The 13908-nt window shown below is 35.5% G+C and overlaps 1 protein-coding gene across 3 annotated transcripts in view; it reads left to right on the forward strand.

Moving 5' to 3' along the window:
- uxs1 (UDP-glucuronate decarboxylase 1) overlaps positions 1-13908 on the forward strand; it is a 103431-nt gene that overhangs the window by 46425 nt on the left and 43098 nt on the right. For all 3 annotated transcript variants that reach the window (XM_059964372.1, XM_059964373.1, XM_059964374.1), the window contains 2 exons: positions 7976-8097; positions 8559-8678. In XM_059964372.1, the coding sequence (XP_059820355.1) occupies positions 7976-8097; positions 8559-8678 (242 nt within the window). The remainder of the gene's footprint in view (positions 1-7975; positions 8098-8558; positions 8679-13908) is intronic.

Genomic DNA, 13908 nt, shown 5'->3' on the forward strand with positions numbered 1-13908 from the left:
CATTGAGCAATCATAAAGAAGGTATGCTGTCTACTTTGTTAGGATTTTGAGGACATTTGGTATGTCACCAAAGAGCGATGGTTGCATAACAGCCTAGTATGGAGACTTAAATGCACAGAATCAGAAGAGGCTGCAGAGAGTTGTTACAGTCAGCTGGCTCCATCATGAGCACAGCCTACCCCATCATTCAGGACATCTTTAAGAGCCATTGGCTCAAGGAGGCGATGTCTATCACTAAGAACCCTCGCCATCCAGGATGTGACCTCTTCTCTTTACTATCATTGAGGAGAAGGTACAGGAACTTGAAGACCCACACTCAGCAATTAAGAAACTACATTTCCCCTCTGCCATCAAATTTCTGAACACTATCTCTTTACTCATTTTTCTTTACACTGTTCATTTTTGTAACTTGTAATAATTTTGTCTTGCCTATACCACTGCTGCAGAACAACAAATTCTACATCATTTAAGTCAGTGATAGAAAATCTGATTCTGAGGTAGCGCAGTGTCATTGGAGCTGTTGAGGCCTTTGACTATCTTCCATTTTTAATAAGACTTCTAAGTGGAATATTCAATTATCTTAAAAATCATACATGATTATCATTGCATATGAGTGGAAGGTAGTTGCAAGTTATCTCATATTTACTTATTATTTAACATGAAAATGATTCTAACATCCTTTAGATCAGTGATAATATCTTGGACAATGATTGAGAGTGTCAGGTTCAAGCCGGTCAACTACAAGTCAAGCTTAAGCGTAGGTACTAAATTTAAAACATCTAATTAATTGCAAACTGAAATTAAAAATTCTGCTACCTGTACAGTTTTGCAGTGTTGATTATTGCATGATGATTGAGTCCTGAAATAGGGTCTCAGTCTGAAACATCAGTTACACATTTCCATAGAGATTGACTGACCTGCTTAGTTCCTCTAGCATTTTGTGTGTGTTGCCGATGATTGCATGGTTTTGTTATCAGAGGAGGCACTATAGAATAAGTGGGAATGAGTTGTCCTAAGTAAATGATAAGGAATGAGAGGTGCAGCAAAGAACAAGAATCTTGAAATTAAATGTCAGTTTACTTGCATAAGGATTGCAGCAAAGCTGGGCACCCATGCACAATGTCCAACATTGTATTCCTCTTGACCCCACCCATCTTTCTTTCTTTTTCAATCTTTTTATTATTATTATTAATATCAACAAAATAAAATTGATACATAGATAATGGGATTACAAACATACACATTTCAGCTGAACATGAAAGAATACATAAGCAATGGTTACAGTATAAATGAGTATTCCCAAATCATGGACAATACAATTTACAAATAAACAAAGCAAACCTAGGTATCTTATAATATATATATTAAAAAACAGAAAAAAAGAAAAAAATATGCAGAAAAACTAATCTAATAACTAATAAGGAAAAAACAAAAAAAAAGAGAAAAAGAAAAAATGGAAAAAAAAGGGCGGTTTATAATATCTCACAAAAATACAAAATCATCAGTGTCGTCAACTCCGATCCTCTCAACATATATAAAATCGAAACTGGAAAAACAAATAGGCTTGGAACAGGGTCATATTACATCATATGAAAATATTGAATAATGGTCTCCATATCTTTTCAAATTTAATAAAGTATCAAATACAACACTTCTAATTTTTTCTAAATTTAGACATAACATAGTTTGAGAAAACCAATGAAATTCAGTAGGAGGATTAATTTCTTTCTAATACAACAAAATAGATCTTCTAGCCATTAATGTAAGAAATGCAACCATTCGACAAGTGGAAGAGGATAAATGGAGTGAGTCCATCATTGGTAAACCAAAAATTGCAGTAATAGGATGAGGTTGTAAATCAATGTTCAATACCGTAGAAATAATATCAAAAATGTATTTCCAATATTTTTTCAAAAGCGGACACAACCAGAACATATGAGTTAAAGATGCTATCTCAGAATGACATCTGTCACAAATAGGATTTATATAGGAATAAAAATGAGCCAATTTATCCTTGGACATATGAGCCCTATGCACAACCTTAAACTGTATTAATGAATGTTTAGCACATATAGATGATGTATTAAATAATTGAAGAATTTGATCCCAATTCTCAATAGGGAGAGTAAGGTTAAGTTCTCTTTCCCAATCATTTTTAATCTTATAGAAGGGCTCTGAACGTATCTTCATAATTATATTGTAAAGTTTTGATATTAGCCCTTTCTGAGAAGGATTTATTTCAAACAAATTCTCCAAAATACCTGAAGACACAAAATTTGGAAAAGTAGGAAGTACAGTATTTAAGAAATTCCTAATCTGTAAATATCTAAAAAAAAAATCTAGGCAAATTATATTTATTAGATAATTGTTCAAAAGACATAAAACAATTATCCAAAAATAAATCGGAAAATCGTAGTAATCCTTTAGTCTTCCAAGCTGAATAAGCTTGGTCTATAATAAAAGGATTTAAAAAAAGCAATTGGATACTATAGGAATATTTAAAACAAGCTGAGTCAACCCAAAAAATTTCCGAAATTGAAACCATATACGTAAAGTATGTTTAACTATCGGGTTGTCAATTCGTTTCGGCAATTTAGAAAGAGCAAAGGGAAGAGAAGTCCCTAAAATAGAACCCAGTGCAAATCCTTGTACAGATTTAATTTCCAGGTCCACCCAATGAGGGCTAAAAGATAAATCCTAATCCTTTAACCAAAATATCAAATATCGGATATTAACTGCCCAATAATAAAATCTAAAATTAGGCAATGCCAATCCACCTTCCTTCCTTGCCTTCTGTAAATATTTTTTTACCTAATCTAGGACTTTTATTCTGCCATATATATGAGGAACTTTTTGAATCAACATTAGCAAAAAAGGATTTCGGAATAAAAATTGGTACCGCTTGAAATATATATATAAAAACTTGGGTAAAATAACCATCTTAATAGCATTAATCCGACCTATCAGAGATAAAGATACTGGTGACCACTTAGTAAACAAACATTTAATCTGATCAATTATGGGTAAAAAATTAACCTTAAATAAGTCCTTATAGTTTTTTGTGATTTTAATCCCTAAGTAAATAAAAGTCATTAACTAATTTAAAAGGTAAATTTCCATAAATTGGAACTTGTCTATTTAAAGGAAACAATTCACTCTTATTAAGATTTAATTTATACCCGGAAAAATCACTAAATTGAGCCAACAATGATATAACTGCAGGAATGGATTTCTCAGGATCAGAAATAAATAATAATAAATCATCTGCATATAATGATAGCTTATGTATATCTGTCCCATGATTAATGCCAAAAATGTTCTGTGATTCTCTGATAGCAATTGCCAAAGGTTCTAAAGCAATATCAAATAATAATGGACTAAGAGGGCAGCCTTGTCTAGTACCCCAAAATAAATGAAAAAAAGGAGATCTTTGATTGTTGGTAAGCACCGAGGTAACTGGAGTATGATATCGGGTTAATCTGGGAAATGAATGTCAGACTAAAATTAAACTTCTCAAGCACATTAAATAAGTATGGCCATTCAGCTCTATCAAATGCTTTCTCCGCATCTAATGAAAAGACACATTCTGAAGTGCTATGTGAAGGAGTATAAACAATATTCAATAATCTCCTAACATTGAAAAAAGAATAGCGATTTTTAATAAAACCAATTTGATCTTCCAAAATAATTTGGGGTAATACCTTCTCCAGCCTGGATGCCAGTAACTTGGAAAAGATCTTGGAATCTACATTCAATAAAGATATTGGTCTATAGGATGCACAGTCAGTAGGGTCTTTATCTTTCTTCAATATTAAAGAAATGGAAGCTCTATAAAAAGATTGTGTCAGATTGCCCAATCTAATTGCTTCTTCAAAAACCTTGCATAACCAAGGAGAAAGAGTAGCGGAAAAACATTTTAAAAATTCTACTGTATACCCATCTGGACCTGGTGCTTTCCCAGAATTCATAGAGGAAATAACCCCTTTAATTTCTGCATCCGTAATAGGAGTTTCTAATATAGAAAGATCATCTGATGATAATTTTGGAAAATTCAATTTCCCAAGAAAATCACACATGGTATTATGATCATGAGGGAATTCGGAATGATACAAGGAGGTATAAAAATCTTGAAATGATTTGTTTATCTCATCATGGTTAACTGTCAGATCCCCATTCTGCTGACGGATCTTAGTAATTTGACGTTTAACTAAAGCATTCTTCAATTGACTAGCTAACAGTTTACCCAATTTATCACTATGTATATAAAAATCAGATCTGGTTTTCATTAATTGATTTTTAATCGAAGATGTAAGTAATAAACTATGTTCCGTTTGAAGTTCAACCCTTTGTTTGTAAAGCTCCTTACTAGGAGTAATCGAATATTTCTTGTCAATCTCTTTAATTTTATCAACCAATAAAAGAGTTTCCTTCTTAATGCGTTTTCTCAGACCAACAGAGTAGGAGATAATCTGTCCACGTATATATGCTTTAAAAGTGTCCCAAAGTGTTCAGCAAGAAATAACATCCGTGGAATTAGTTGAAAAGAAGAAATCGATCTGTTCCTTCATAAATTTAATAAAATCAGGATCTTGCAGTAAGGTAGAGTCAAATCGCCATTGTCTAGCACTAGAAGCTGTATCTGTAAATTTAATAGAAAGTTTTAATGGAGCATGGTCAGAGATGGCTATACTATCATAATTACAACCAATTACCGATGGAATAAAGCAAGAGTCAATAAAAAAATAATTAATTCTCAAGTAGGAATGATAAACGTGAGAAAAATGAAAACTCTTTGTCCTTAGAATGCCGAAATCTCCAAATATCAAAAATTCCATTATCAGTCAAAAAAGAGTTAATACAAGTGGCCAACTTTATTAGGTAAAGTCTGAGTAGATGTAGATTTGTCCAACAAAGGATTTAAACAACAATTAAAGTCATCACCCATTATTAACTTATGTTCATTTAGATTAGGTAGAGAAGTAAATAAGGACTTTAAAAAATCAGGACAATCCACATTTGGAGCATAAACATTAACCATAGCAACCTTTTTGTTAAAAAGTAAGCCAGTAATTAACAAAAATCTACCATTCGGATCCGAAAAGATATCGTGTTGGACATATGCAATAGAGGAGTCAATAAAAATTGAAACTCCCTTTACTTTAGCATTTCAATTCAAATGGTACTGTTGATCCCTCCAAAACCTAAAAAAGCAATAATTGTCCTCTTTCCTCACATGAGTTTCTTGTACAAAAGTAATATGAGCATTAAGTCTTTGGAATACTTTGAAAATCTATTTCCATTTAACCGGATGGTTTAAGCCATTAGTATTCCAAAAGACAAAATTAATGGTCTGAGCCATATTACTGAAATCAACCCTTTGATATATAAAGGGTTAACCAAGTTATGAACTCATGCATCCGGAAGAGGAACAAAAATAAGGGGTGGACCCGGAAGTGACAACATCACAGACATTTTAGTAGTTTAAAATCAGCCCAAATGAAGAAACTAAAACAAACTGATATAAGGAACATAAGATTTAGGGAAAAAACCCCACCCCCCACCCAAGAGGAAAAAAGACCACCCCAGCCAGGAAACAGCTAGGAAAAGGGACAGATGAAACTAAATCTACCCCCATATCAGCAGAAGACAACTCCGTATATAAAGGATAAAAACAAAGATCCACCCGAACTCTAAAGAAATAATAATCACTATACTAAAACCAAACTTCTTAATGTAATTGATAGTAAGAAAAACAAAAAGAATATAATCACTGGTAACTTATAAATCGGGTTAAAACCCAAACAAACCAAAAAAAATGTCGAAATCGGAAAAAAAGCCAAAAAAATTTTAGAGAAGAAACCGCCATCTTAGTAAAAAAAAATTCACTTTCGAAGGATTAATAATAATGACCAAAGATAAAGTACAGTAGTTGAAGTAAGTAAAATTAAAAGATTAGTATTTCAAAAAAAAACTTTAATAATTAGAGTATAAAATATAGAGTAAACCTACACTAATAGCCAGAAACAAAATCTGGTTTTGGAAACAAAAACCATCTTGCACGATCAAAATCATTCATTTATTAGAGATGAGAATCCGTAGCAGTAGGGAAGTTCTCATTTAGAAAGCTTCTCGCTTCAGATGTAGAAAGGAAAACACGCCGAGGTGCATTCAAAGGCGAGATTCTGAGCTTCGCAGGGTATAAGAGCGCAGGTTGTAGATTTTTCTCATAACATTCGGACATCAGAGGTTTAAAAAGAAGCCTTGCCTTCATTACTTCAGGACTAAAATCTTCCACTAATCGAAAATTGTGATCTTGAAATCTGACCATCCCAACATGCCGAGCCACACGAATAAGTTGCTCTTTAACATGCACATAATGAAATCAGACAATTACAACCAGTGGCTTAGCTGAAGCACTTGGTGAACGACCCATAATTCTGTGAGCACGATCGAGTAACGGAGGACTGTCTGGGAATACAGAAGGGAACGCATCCTTTAAAAGTTGAGCAAAGTACTTCAAGGGGTCCCCTTGTTCAATACCTTACAGGAGACCAAGTATGCGTAAGTTCTGTCTTCTAGACTGATTCTCAAAGTCGACACTCTTGGCTTTAAGTGTTTCCACCTGTTTAATTGTCAAAAGTAATTTCTGCTCCAGTTTTTCAATTATCAAGTCTCGCTTCTGAGCGTCCTCTTGCAAAGTTGCGATTAAAACTTGCTGCTGGTTAACTACTGAATCCGTCTTATCCATATAATCTTGAAAAGCCTTTATATCTTGTTTGAAAATTTGTAGTGGTTCTTCAAATTTTTCATTTAAAACCTCCAATAACATTTCATAAGTCAATTCAGTGCGCTTAGGATCAGTCTTTTTCTTCTTCCCGTTAGGATCCTTCCCAGGTTCTTGCCCTTTAGATCTAAGAGCCATTTCTGTATTCATTTCTTCAAAAATTCACAATAAACTCTTAAAGATAAGTCCAGAAAAGTAGCAAGAATCTTTTGGTGTAGGTAAAAGTAAGTTAAATAAGGGTGATCATAGGTTAAGAAAAGTATAGGTTATGGAGCGAATCTGAAACAGTGCTCACTCCATGAGCGTCTCCTGCTGACCTCGACCCCACCCATCAATCATTCATTTGCATTAATCTGCATTGGTGAAAATGAATTCTTGGATAACAGTGGAAATGAAGAAATAGATTATTGTCCTAGCTCTGATTTTGTGTAAATTTGTTATCCTCCCCCCCCCCCCCACCCCATCTGCATTTTTTGTGGCTATGACGAGTATTCAATCTACAAGTTAAAGTAGTACTCCCTTATGAATGCAAATCACAATGGTAATAAGCAATGGGATGGATTTATAATATATGATCTTAGAGCAGAGATGGTCTTTATCTCCACCAGACCAGAATTTAGTCATGCACCTGCTTGCTGTCAAGGTAGTTAGTGTGAAATGTTAAGATTTATTATCATCCTGCCTTGGAATGGACAAATGCTTCTGGTTTTATTTCCATTCTGTGCATAATTGATGCTCTATCCTTCAGCTTAAATTGAATTCCCACCTCTTTTCGTACCTAATTTGTTAGCTGGGTTGTTTGTTTCCTCTTTTAGAACAATGGAGGAAGACTTGATTTGATATGACTTCAGCACTTGTATTATGGACCACAATGTGTGTAAAAGTTATGTAGGTAGAATGCAGTTCTTATCTCTGTGACCCTTACAGATGTATTGCACGTTGTATGTAAAGGTAGTTTGTTTGAATTTAGCTAAGGACTATGAGTTGCCCAAATACGTACTTTTGCTAGTGTCCAATTCAAATTGAAAATTATTGTAGTATGTACTGACAAAAATTATAGCTCTTACAACCTCTTTCATAGTATCTGGGCTAGTCAAGTAGAAAAATACATTTCAATGTCCCTGACAGAATTTTATAAAATGTAATGGTTAATCTATTTTCAGTTAATAGTATTTTTTTTAATCAATAAAGATCCAGAAGTTCATCCACAACGTGAAGATTACTGGGGTCATGTAAATCCAATTGGACCAAGAGCCTGCTATGATGAGGGGAAGAGAGTGGCTGAAACAATGTGTTATGCCTATATGAAGCAGGTTAGTATATACCTCGGATATTCATTGATTACTTTTGCTAAACTTTACAATTTAGATAGTCCTGTAACTTAGAAATGTGACACATTGTGAGTGATATTTTGAGAATACTTATGTATTTGGAGTCCATACTTGATGTATATAGATATTCTGATGTATGTGTTCTATGATTTGAAATGTCACTTTGATCTATGTTAACTGTACAGAGGTCTGTATGATCTGTTAATTGCATGTTTCATTTTTATAACATTTTAAATATTGCTTATGGACACCAGTTTCAGTTAGTTATATGATATCCTTCAACCCCTCATGTTCAGGGGAGCGGCAATTTTGCAATGCTGTATAATTAATAATATTATGATATGTTTAGATTAATATAGATTTAAATATTTTTGCCCAACTTGTACATTTATATTTTTATTTCTTGATAATATTAAAGCATGTTTTCCATATCAATATTGCAGGAAGGAGTAGAAGTTCGGGTTGCTCGAATATTCAATACATTTGGTCCACGCATGCATATGAATGATGGCAGAGTAGTGAGTAACTTTATTCTACAGGCGCTCCAAGGAGAAGGACTGACAGTGAGTACAATTTGTCATTTTTGCAATTGCTTGTGCATGCAATTTGGTATATTGTCCAAAGCTCATAGAGTTTATACAGTGGTTCTTTTCCAGACATTGGTTATCTTTCATAGTATAAAGATATATAGGAGATAACAATTTCTGTTGCATTTATATGTTTAGATTAGAATTGAGCTACATTTAACTGAATTATTAATCTTTATAATTTGACAAACCCATGTTATTGGCCACTTGTAACAATATAATTTCTTGCCAATGTTGAGCCACTGATAGGTGGAAATAGATTTAGATATTTAATATCATAGGCATTCAAGGTGAATCATGAGCTTTTAAGGAGATTCAGAGTAATAAACTAAGCAATCTTTTGAAAGTACAGAAGATTTTGGAGAGCTATTTTCAAATTTTCATTTTAGGAAAAGAAATTATATTTTACCCAGCTTTTTAAACAAAGGCATCACTAGAATTCATAAATCTCTTTCTATTTTTCTACAAAAAATTCCCTTTATATTTGCGATACATCTTGCTCATTACCACAATTATGTATTGAATAATCCAGTTTTCTCTAAGTTCTGCCCATTCAAATATAAACACATTTTTCCCACTTACTGTCTAGGTGGCCACCACCTCTCTTTTCAGCCTCTGTCTCCTGTACCTTCCAGACAAGGGAAGTTAATTTTGATACTATGGGCATAGGTGCCAAGCCTAAGTACAGCTTTGGGGGAGCAGGACCTAGGCGCCATCATAACTGGCGGGTAAGTGTCAATGGCAGTTATCCCCATCGCCTCTGTTTCTGTGATTTTTGCAGCATGACAGTGAGATTAGTTTCACAGCACTGATTGATGGCTCAGGTGCTGAAATAGAAAAGTTGCTGATTTGGTTATCTCCAACACAACCATGAATTCATTGCATTCAGCAGGGGCAACAGTGCTACAGGGTCACTAGGAAGGCTGTCACCTGATCATTGCTACTACACAGGTATCCAGACTTGCCTATTGTTTTGAAAGCACAAGTTTAAGCCTCACCACAGCAGATGGGGAAATTAAGTTCATATAAAGTTAGAGCAAAAATATGGCATCGGTGAAGGTGATCATGAAGTTTAGTGGCTTGTTATATAAAAAAAACGTCTGATTCATTAATGTATGCCTTGCCTGTATTTGACTCAAGACATACGGTTGCAAAAAAAGTCTGTGGACACTTTGCAATTACCTGGTTTTCTGCATTAATTACTCATAAAATGTAGGCTGATCTTCATCTAAGTCAAAATAATAGACAAACACAATAATGCTTAAACTAGTAACACACTAACAGTTCTATTTCTTGTCAATACTGAGTATACCATTTAAACAATCAGTCTAGGTTCAAAAGAGTATATGAACCTTTGGGGTAATGCATTATACAAAATCTATTTGGAATTGGATGCTCCACTCAATGAAATGAGATCGGAGGTGTGAGTTGTAGAGGTGCCCTGCCCTATAAAAAAAAGACACACAAAGTCGAGTTACTGACAGAGCAAACTCTTCTCAAGAAAGATCTGTTTATGTGCACCATGTCTTGATCAAAACTACTTTCAGAGGACCTTAGTAGAAGAACTGCAAAGATGCATGAAGCTAGAAAGGGCTTCTAAGGCATTTCTAAAGACCTGAGTGTTCATCAGTACACAGTAAGAGGAATTATTTACAAATGGAGGAAATTCAGTACTGCTGCTACCCTCCCTAGGAGTGGGCGTCCTGCAAAGATCACACCAAGAGTACAATGTACAATGCTGAAGGAGGTGAAAAGAACCCAAGGGTAACAGCAAAAGACCTGCAGAAATTTCCAGAACTTTCTAAAGTCTCTGTTCATGCATCCACAATAAGAAAAACACTGAACGGGAATGGTGGTCGTGGAAGGACACCATGGAGGAAATGACTGCTCTCCAAAAAAACATTGATGCACATCACAGGTTTGCAGAAGACCACCTGGATGCTCTACAATACTTCTGTGGACAGATGAGACAAAAGTTGAACTTCTTGGCAGAAATGCACATTGCTGTTTTTGGAGGAAAAAGGCAATGCACACCAACACCAAACCTCATCCTAACTATGATGCAACATTGTGGAAGGAGCATCGTGGTTTGGGGCTGCTTTGCTGCCTCAGGGCCTGGACAGCTTCCAATTGTTGATGGAATAATGAATTCAAAATTGTATCAAGATGTTTTACAAGAGAATGTCAGGATAGCAGTCCTACACCTGAAGGTTAATAGATGTTGGATGATGCAACGTGGCAATGATCAGAAATACAAAAGTAAATCAACAGCAGGATAGTTTAAAAAGAAGAAAATTCGTGTTTTGCAATGCCCAAGTTAGAGTCTGGACCTTAGTCCAATTAGGATGCTGTGTCGTTACCTGAAGAGGGTTGTTCATGCAAGGTATCCCAGAAATATTGATGAGCTGAAAGTGTTTTATATGGTTGAATGGTCAAAATTTCCTCCTCGCATCTATGCAAGTCTGACCAGCAGCTACAGGAAACATTTGGTAGTGGTTATTGCTGTTGAAGGAAGTTCTACCAGTTATGAAATACAAGGGGTTTTTCCAGCCTGGATGGTGAATGATTAAACAATGTGTTCAATGAAGGCATGAAAAGTACAATTGCTTGTGTATTATTAGTTTAGGCAGATTGTGTTTGTCTATTCATAAAATGTGGTCTGATCTTCATCTGAGTAATTAATGCAGAAAACCTGATTACTGCAAAGGGTTCACAATCTTTTTCTTGCAACTGTACCAATGTGAATGTCATTTAATTGTTCTCTGTAGTAGCCTACCAGCCGTTCAGTTCAGGGGCAATCTATGATGGCTTGGCCAATGATGTCTTTATCCTTTATAAGATTAGGTTAAAATGTTGAGCCAAGACTAGAAATAATAACTATTATTCTAAAAGATAGCTGAAAAAACCGTAAATTCTACAGTGAAGTAATCCAGTCCTTTAATACATTTCGGAGGAAATGTAATATACAGTGCTTATAAAAAGTATTCCAACCCTTGGAAGTTTTTATGTTTTTTGTTTTACACCATTGAATCACAGTGCATTAAATTTGGCTTTTTTGACTCTGATCAACAGAAAAGACTCTTGTATCAAAGTGAAAACAAATTTCTACAAATTGGTCTAAATTAAACACAAAATAATTGATTGCATAATTACTCACCTTTGGCAGCAGTTACAGCCTTCAGTCTGTGTGTATAGGTCTTTATCAGCTTTACACATCTGGACACTGCAATTTTCCCCCATTCTTCATTACAAAACTGCTCAATTTCTGTCAGGGATAATGAGTGAACTGCCCTTTACAGGTCCAGCCACAAATTCTCAATTGGCTTGATGTCTGGATTCTGACTTGTCCACTCCAGGACATTAAATTTGTTATTTTTAAGCCATTCTTCTATAACTTTGGCTTTATGCTTGGGGTCATTGTCTTGCTTGGAAAACAGATCTTCTTCCAAGTTGTAGTTCTCTTGCAGACTGCATCAGGTTTTCCTGCAGGATTTCCCTATATTTGCTGCATTAATTTTACCCTCTTCCATCACAAGCGTTCTAGGACCTGCTGCAATGAAGCATCTCTACAACATGATGCAGCTGCCACCATGCTTCACTGTAGGAATGGTGTGTTTTTGATGATGTGTGATGTTTGGTTTACGGCAAACATAGTATTTAGTCTGATGGCCAAAGAGCTCAATTTTGGTGTCATCAGACCATAGAAACTTTTTCCAACTGACTACAGAGTCTTCCACGTCTTCTGACAAAACCTAGCTGAGATGTCGTGGGCTTTTTTTCAACAGTGGCTTTCTCTTTGGCACGGTCCCATAAAGCTGCAACTGGTGAAGCACCTGGCCAGCATTTATTGCATGCGCAGTCTCTCCCATCATAGCCACTGGAGCTTGCGACTTCTCCAGAGTTGTCATAAGTCTCTTGGTGGTCTCCCCTCACTAGTCACCTTCTTGCACGGTCACTCAGTTTTTGAGGATGGCCTGCTCTAGGCAGATTTACAACTGTGTCATATTCTTTCCATTTCTTGATAATTGACTTAACTGTACTCCAAGGGATGTTCAGGTACTTGGAAATCTTCAGTGTCCATTTCCTGACTTGTACTTTACAATAGTCTTTCCGTGGAGTTGCTTGGAACGTTTTGTTTTCATGGTGTAGTTTTTGCCAGGATACTGACTCACCAGCAGTTGGACCTTCATGTATTTTTACTACAGTCATGAAACACTTGACTGCACATGTGATCTCCGTTTAACTAATTATGTGACTTCTAAAACCCTATTGGCTACACCAGTGACTTGGTGTATTATATTAAAGGGGTTGAGTACTTACGCAATTAGTTATTTGGTATTCAATATTTGTAATTTAGATCATTTTGTCGAGATCTGTTTTCACTTTGACATGAAAAAATCTTTTTCAGTTGATCAGTGTCCAAAAAAAAGCCAAACTAAATCCACAGTGATTCAATTATGTAAAACAATAAAACATTGAACATTTCCAAGGGGAGGTGTTTAATAGGCACTGTTGGGAAAAATGGGTAGTATTTGAAAATCTTCTGTTAGTACAGGAGTGAGATAGATCGGCTGGATGGGTGGCGTTGCAACAACAACCTTCCACTCAACATCAGCAAGACCAAGGAATTGATTGCGGACTTCAGGAAGAGAAAGTAGAGGGGACACCAGTGCTTATTGAGTGGTCAGGGGAAGACAGACAGACAGACAGACATACTTTATTGATACTGAAGGGGTCAAGAGTGAGTGGTTTCAAGTTCCTGGATGTTAACATCATTGAAGACCAATCCAGGGCCTTAACATATTGATGCAAAGATAACATACCAGCAGCTATATTTCATTAAGAATTTGAGGAGACTTGTATCTCACCAAACTCGTAACAAATTAGTACAGATGTATCATGAACAGCATTCTAGCTGGTTGCATCACCCTCTGGTACAGAAGAGCCACTGCACAGGATCAGATAAAGCTGCAGAGGGTTTTAAACTCAGCCAGATCCATCAATAGGTACATGTCTCCCCACCATCAAGTACATCTTCAAAAGTCGATGCCTCTAAAAGGCAGCATCCATCATCAAGGACTTCTAGTACCTAGGACATGCCCTCTTTTCATTACGACCATCTGAGAAGAGGTACAGGAGCCTTGAAGGCAATACTTCAAGTTTTAAGAACAGCTTCTTCCTCTTGATCAGGTTTTGGAATGGACTA

This window comes from Hypanus sabinus, chromosome 3 (assembly GCF_030144855.1).
Source record: "Hypanus sabinus isolate sHypSab1 chromosome 3, sHypSab1.hap1, whole genome shotgun sequence".
Lineage (NCBI taxonomy): Eukaryota > Metazoa > Chordata > Chondrichthyes > Myliobatiformes > Dasyatidae > Hypanus > Hypanus sabinus.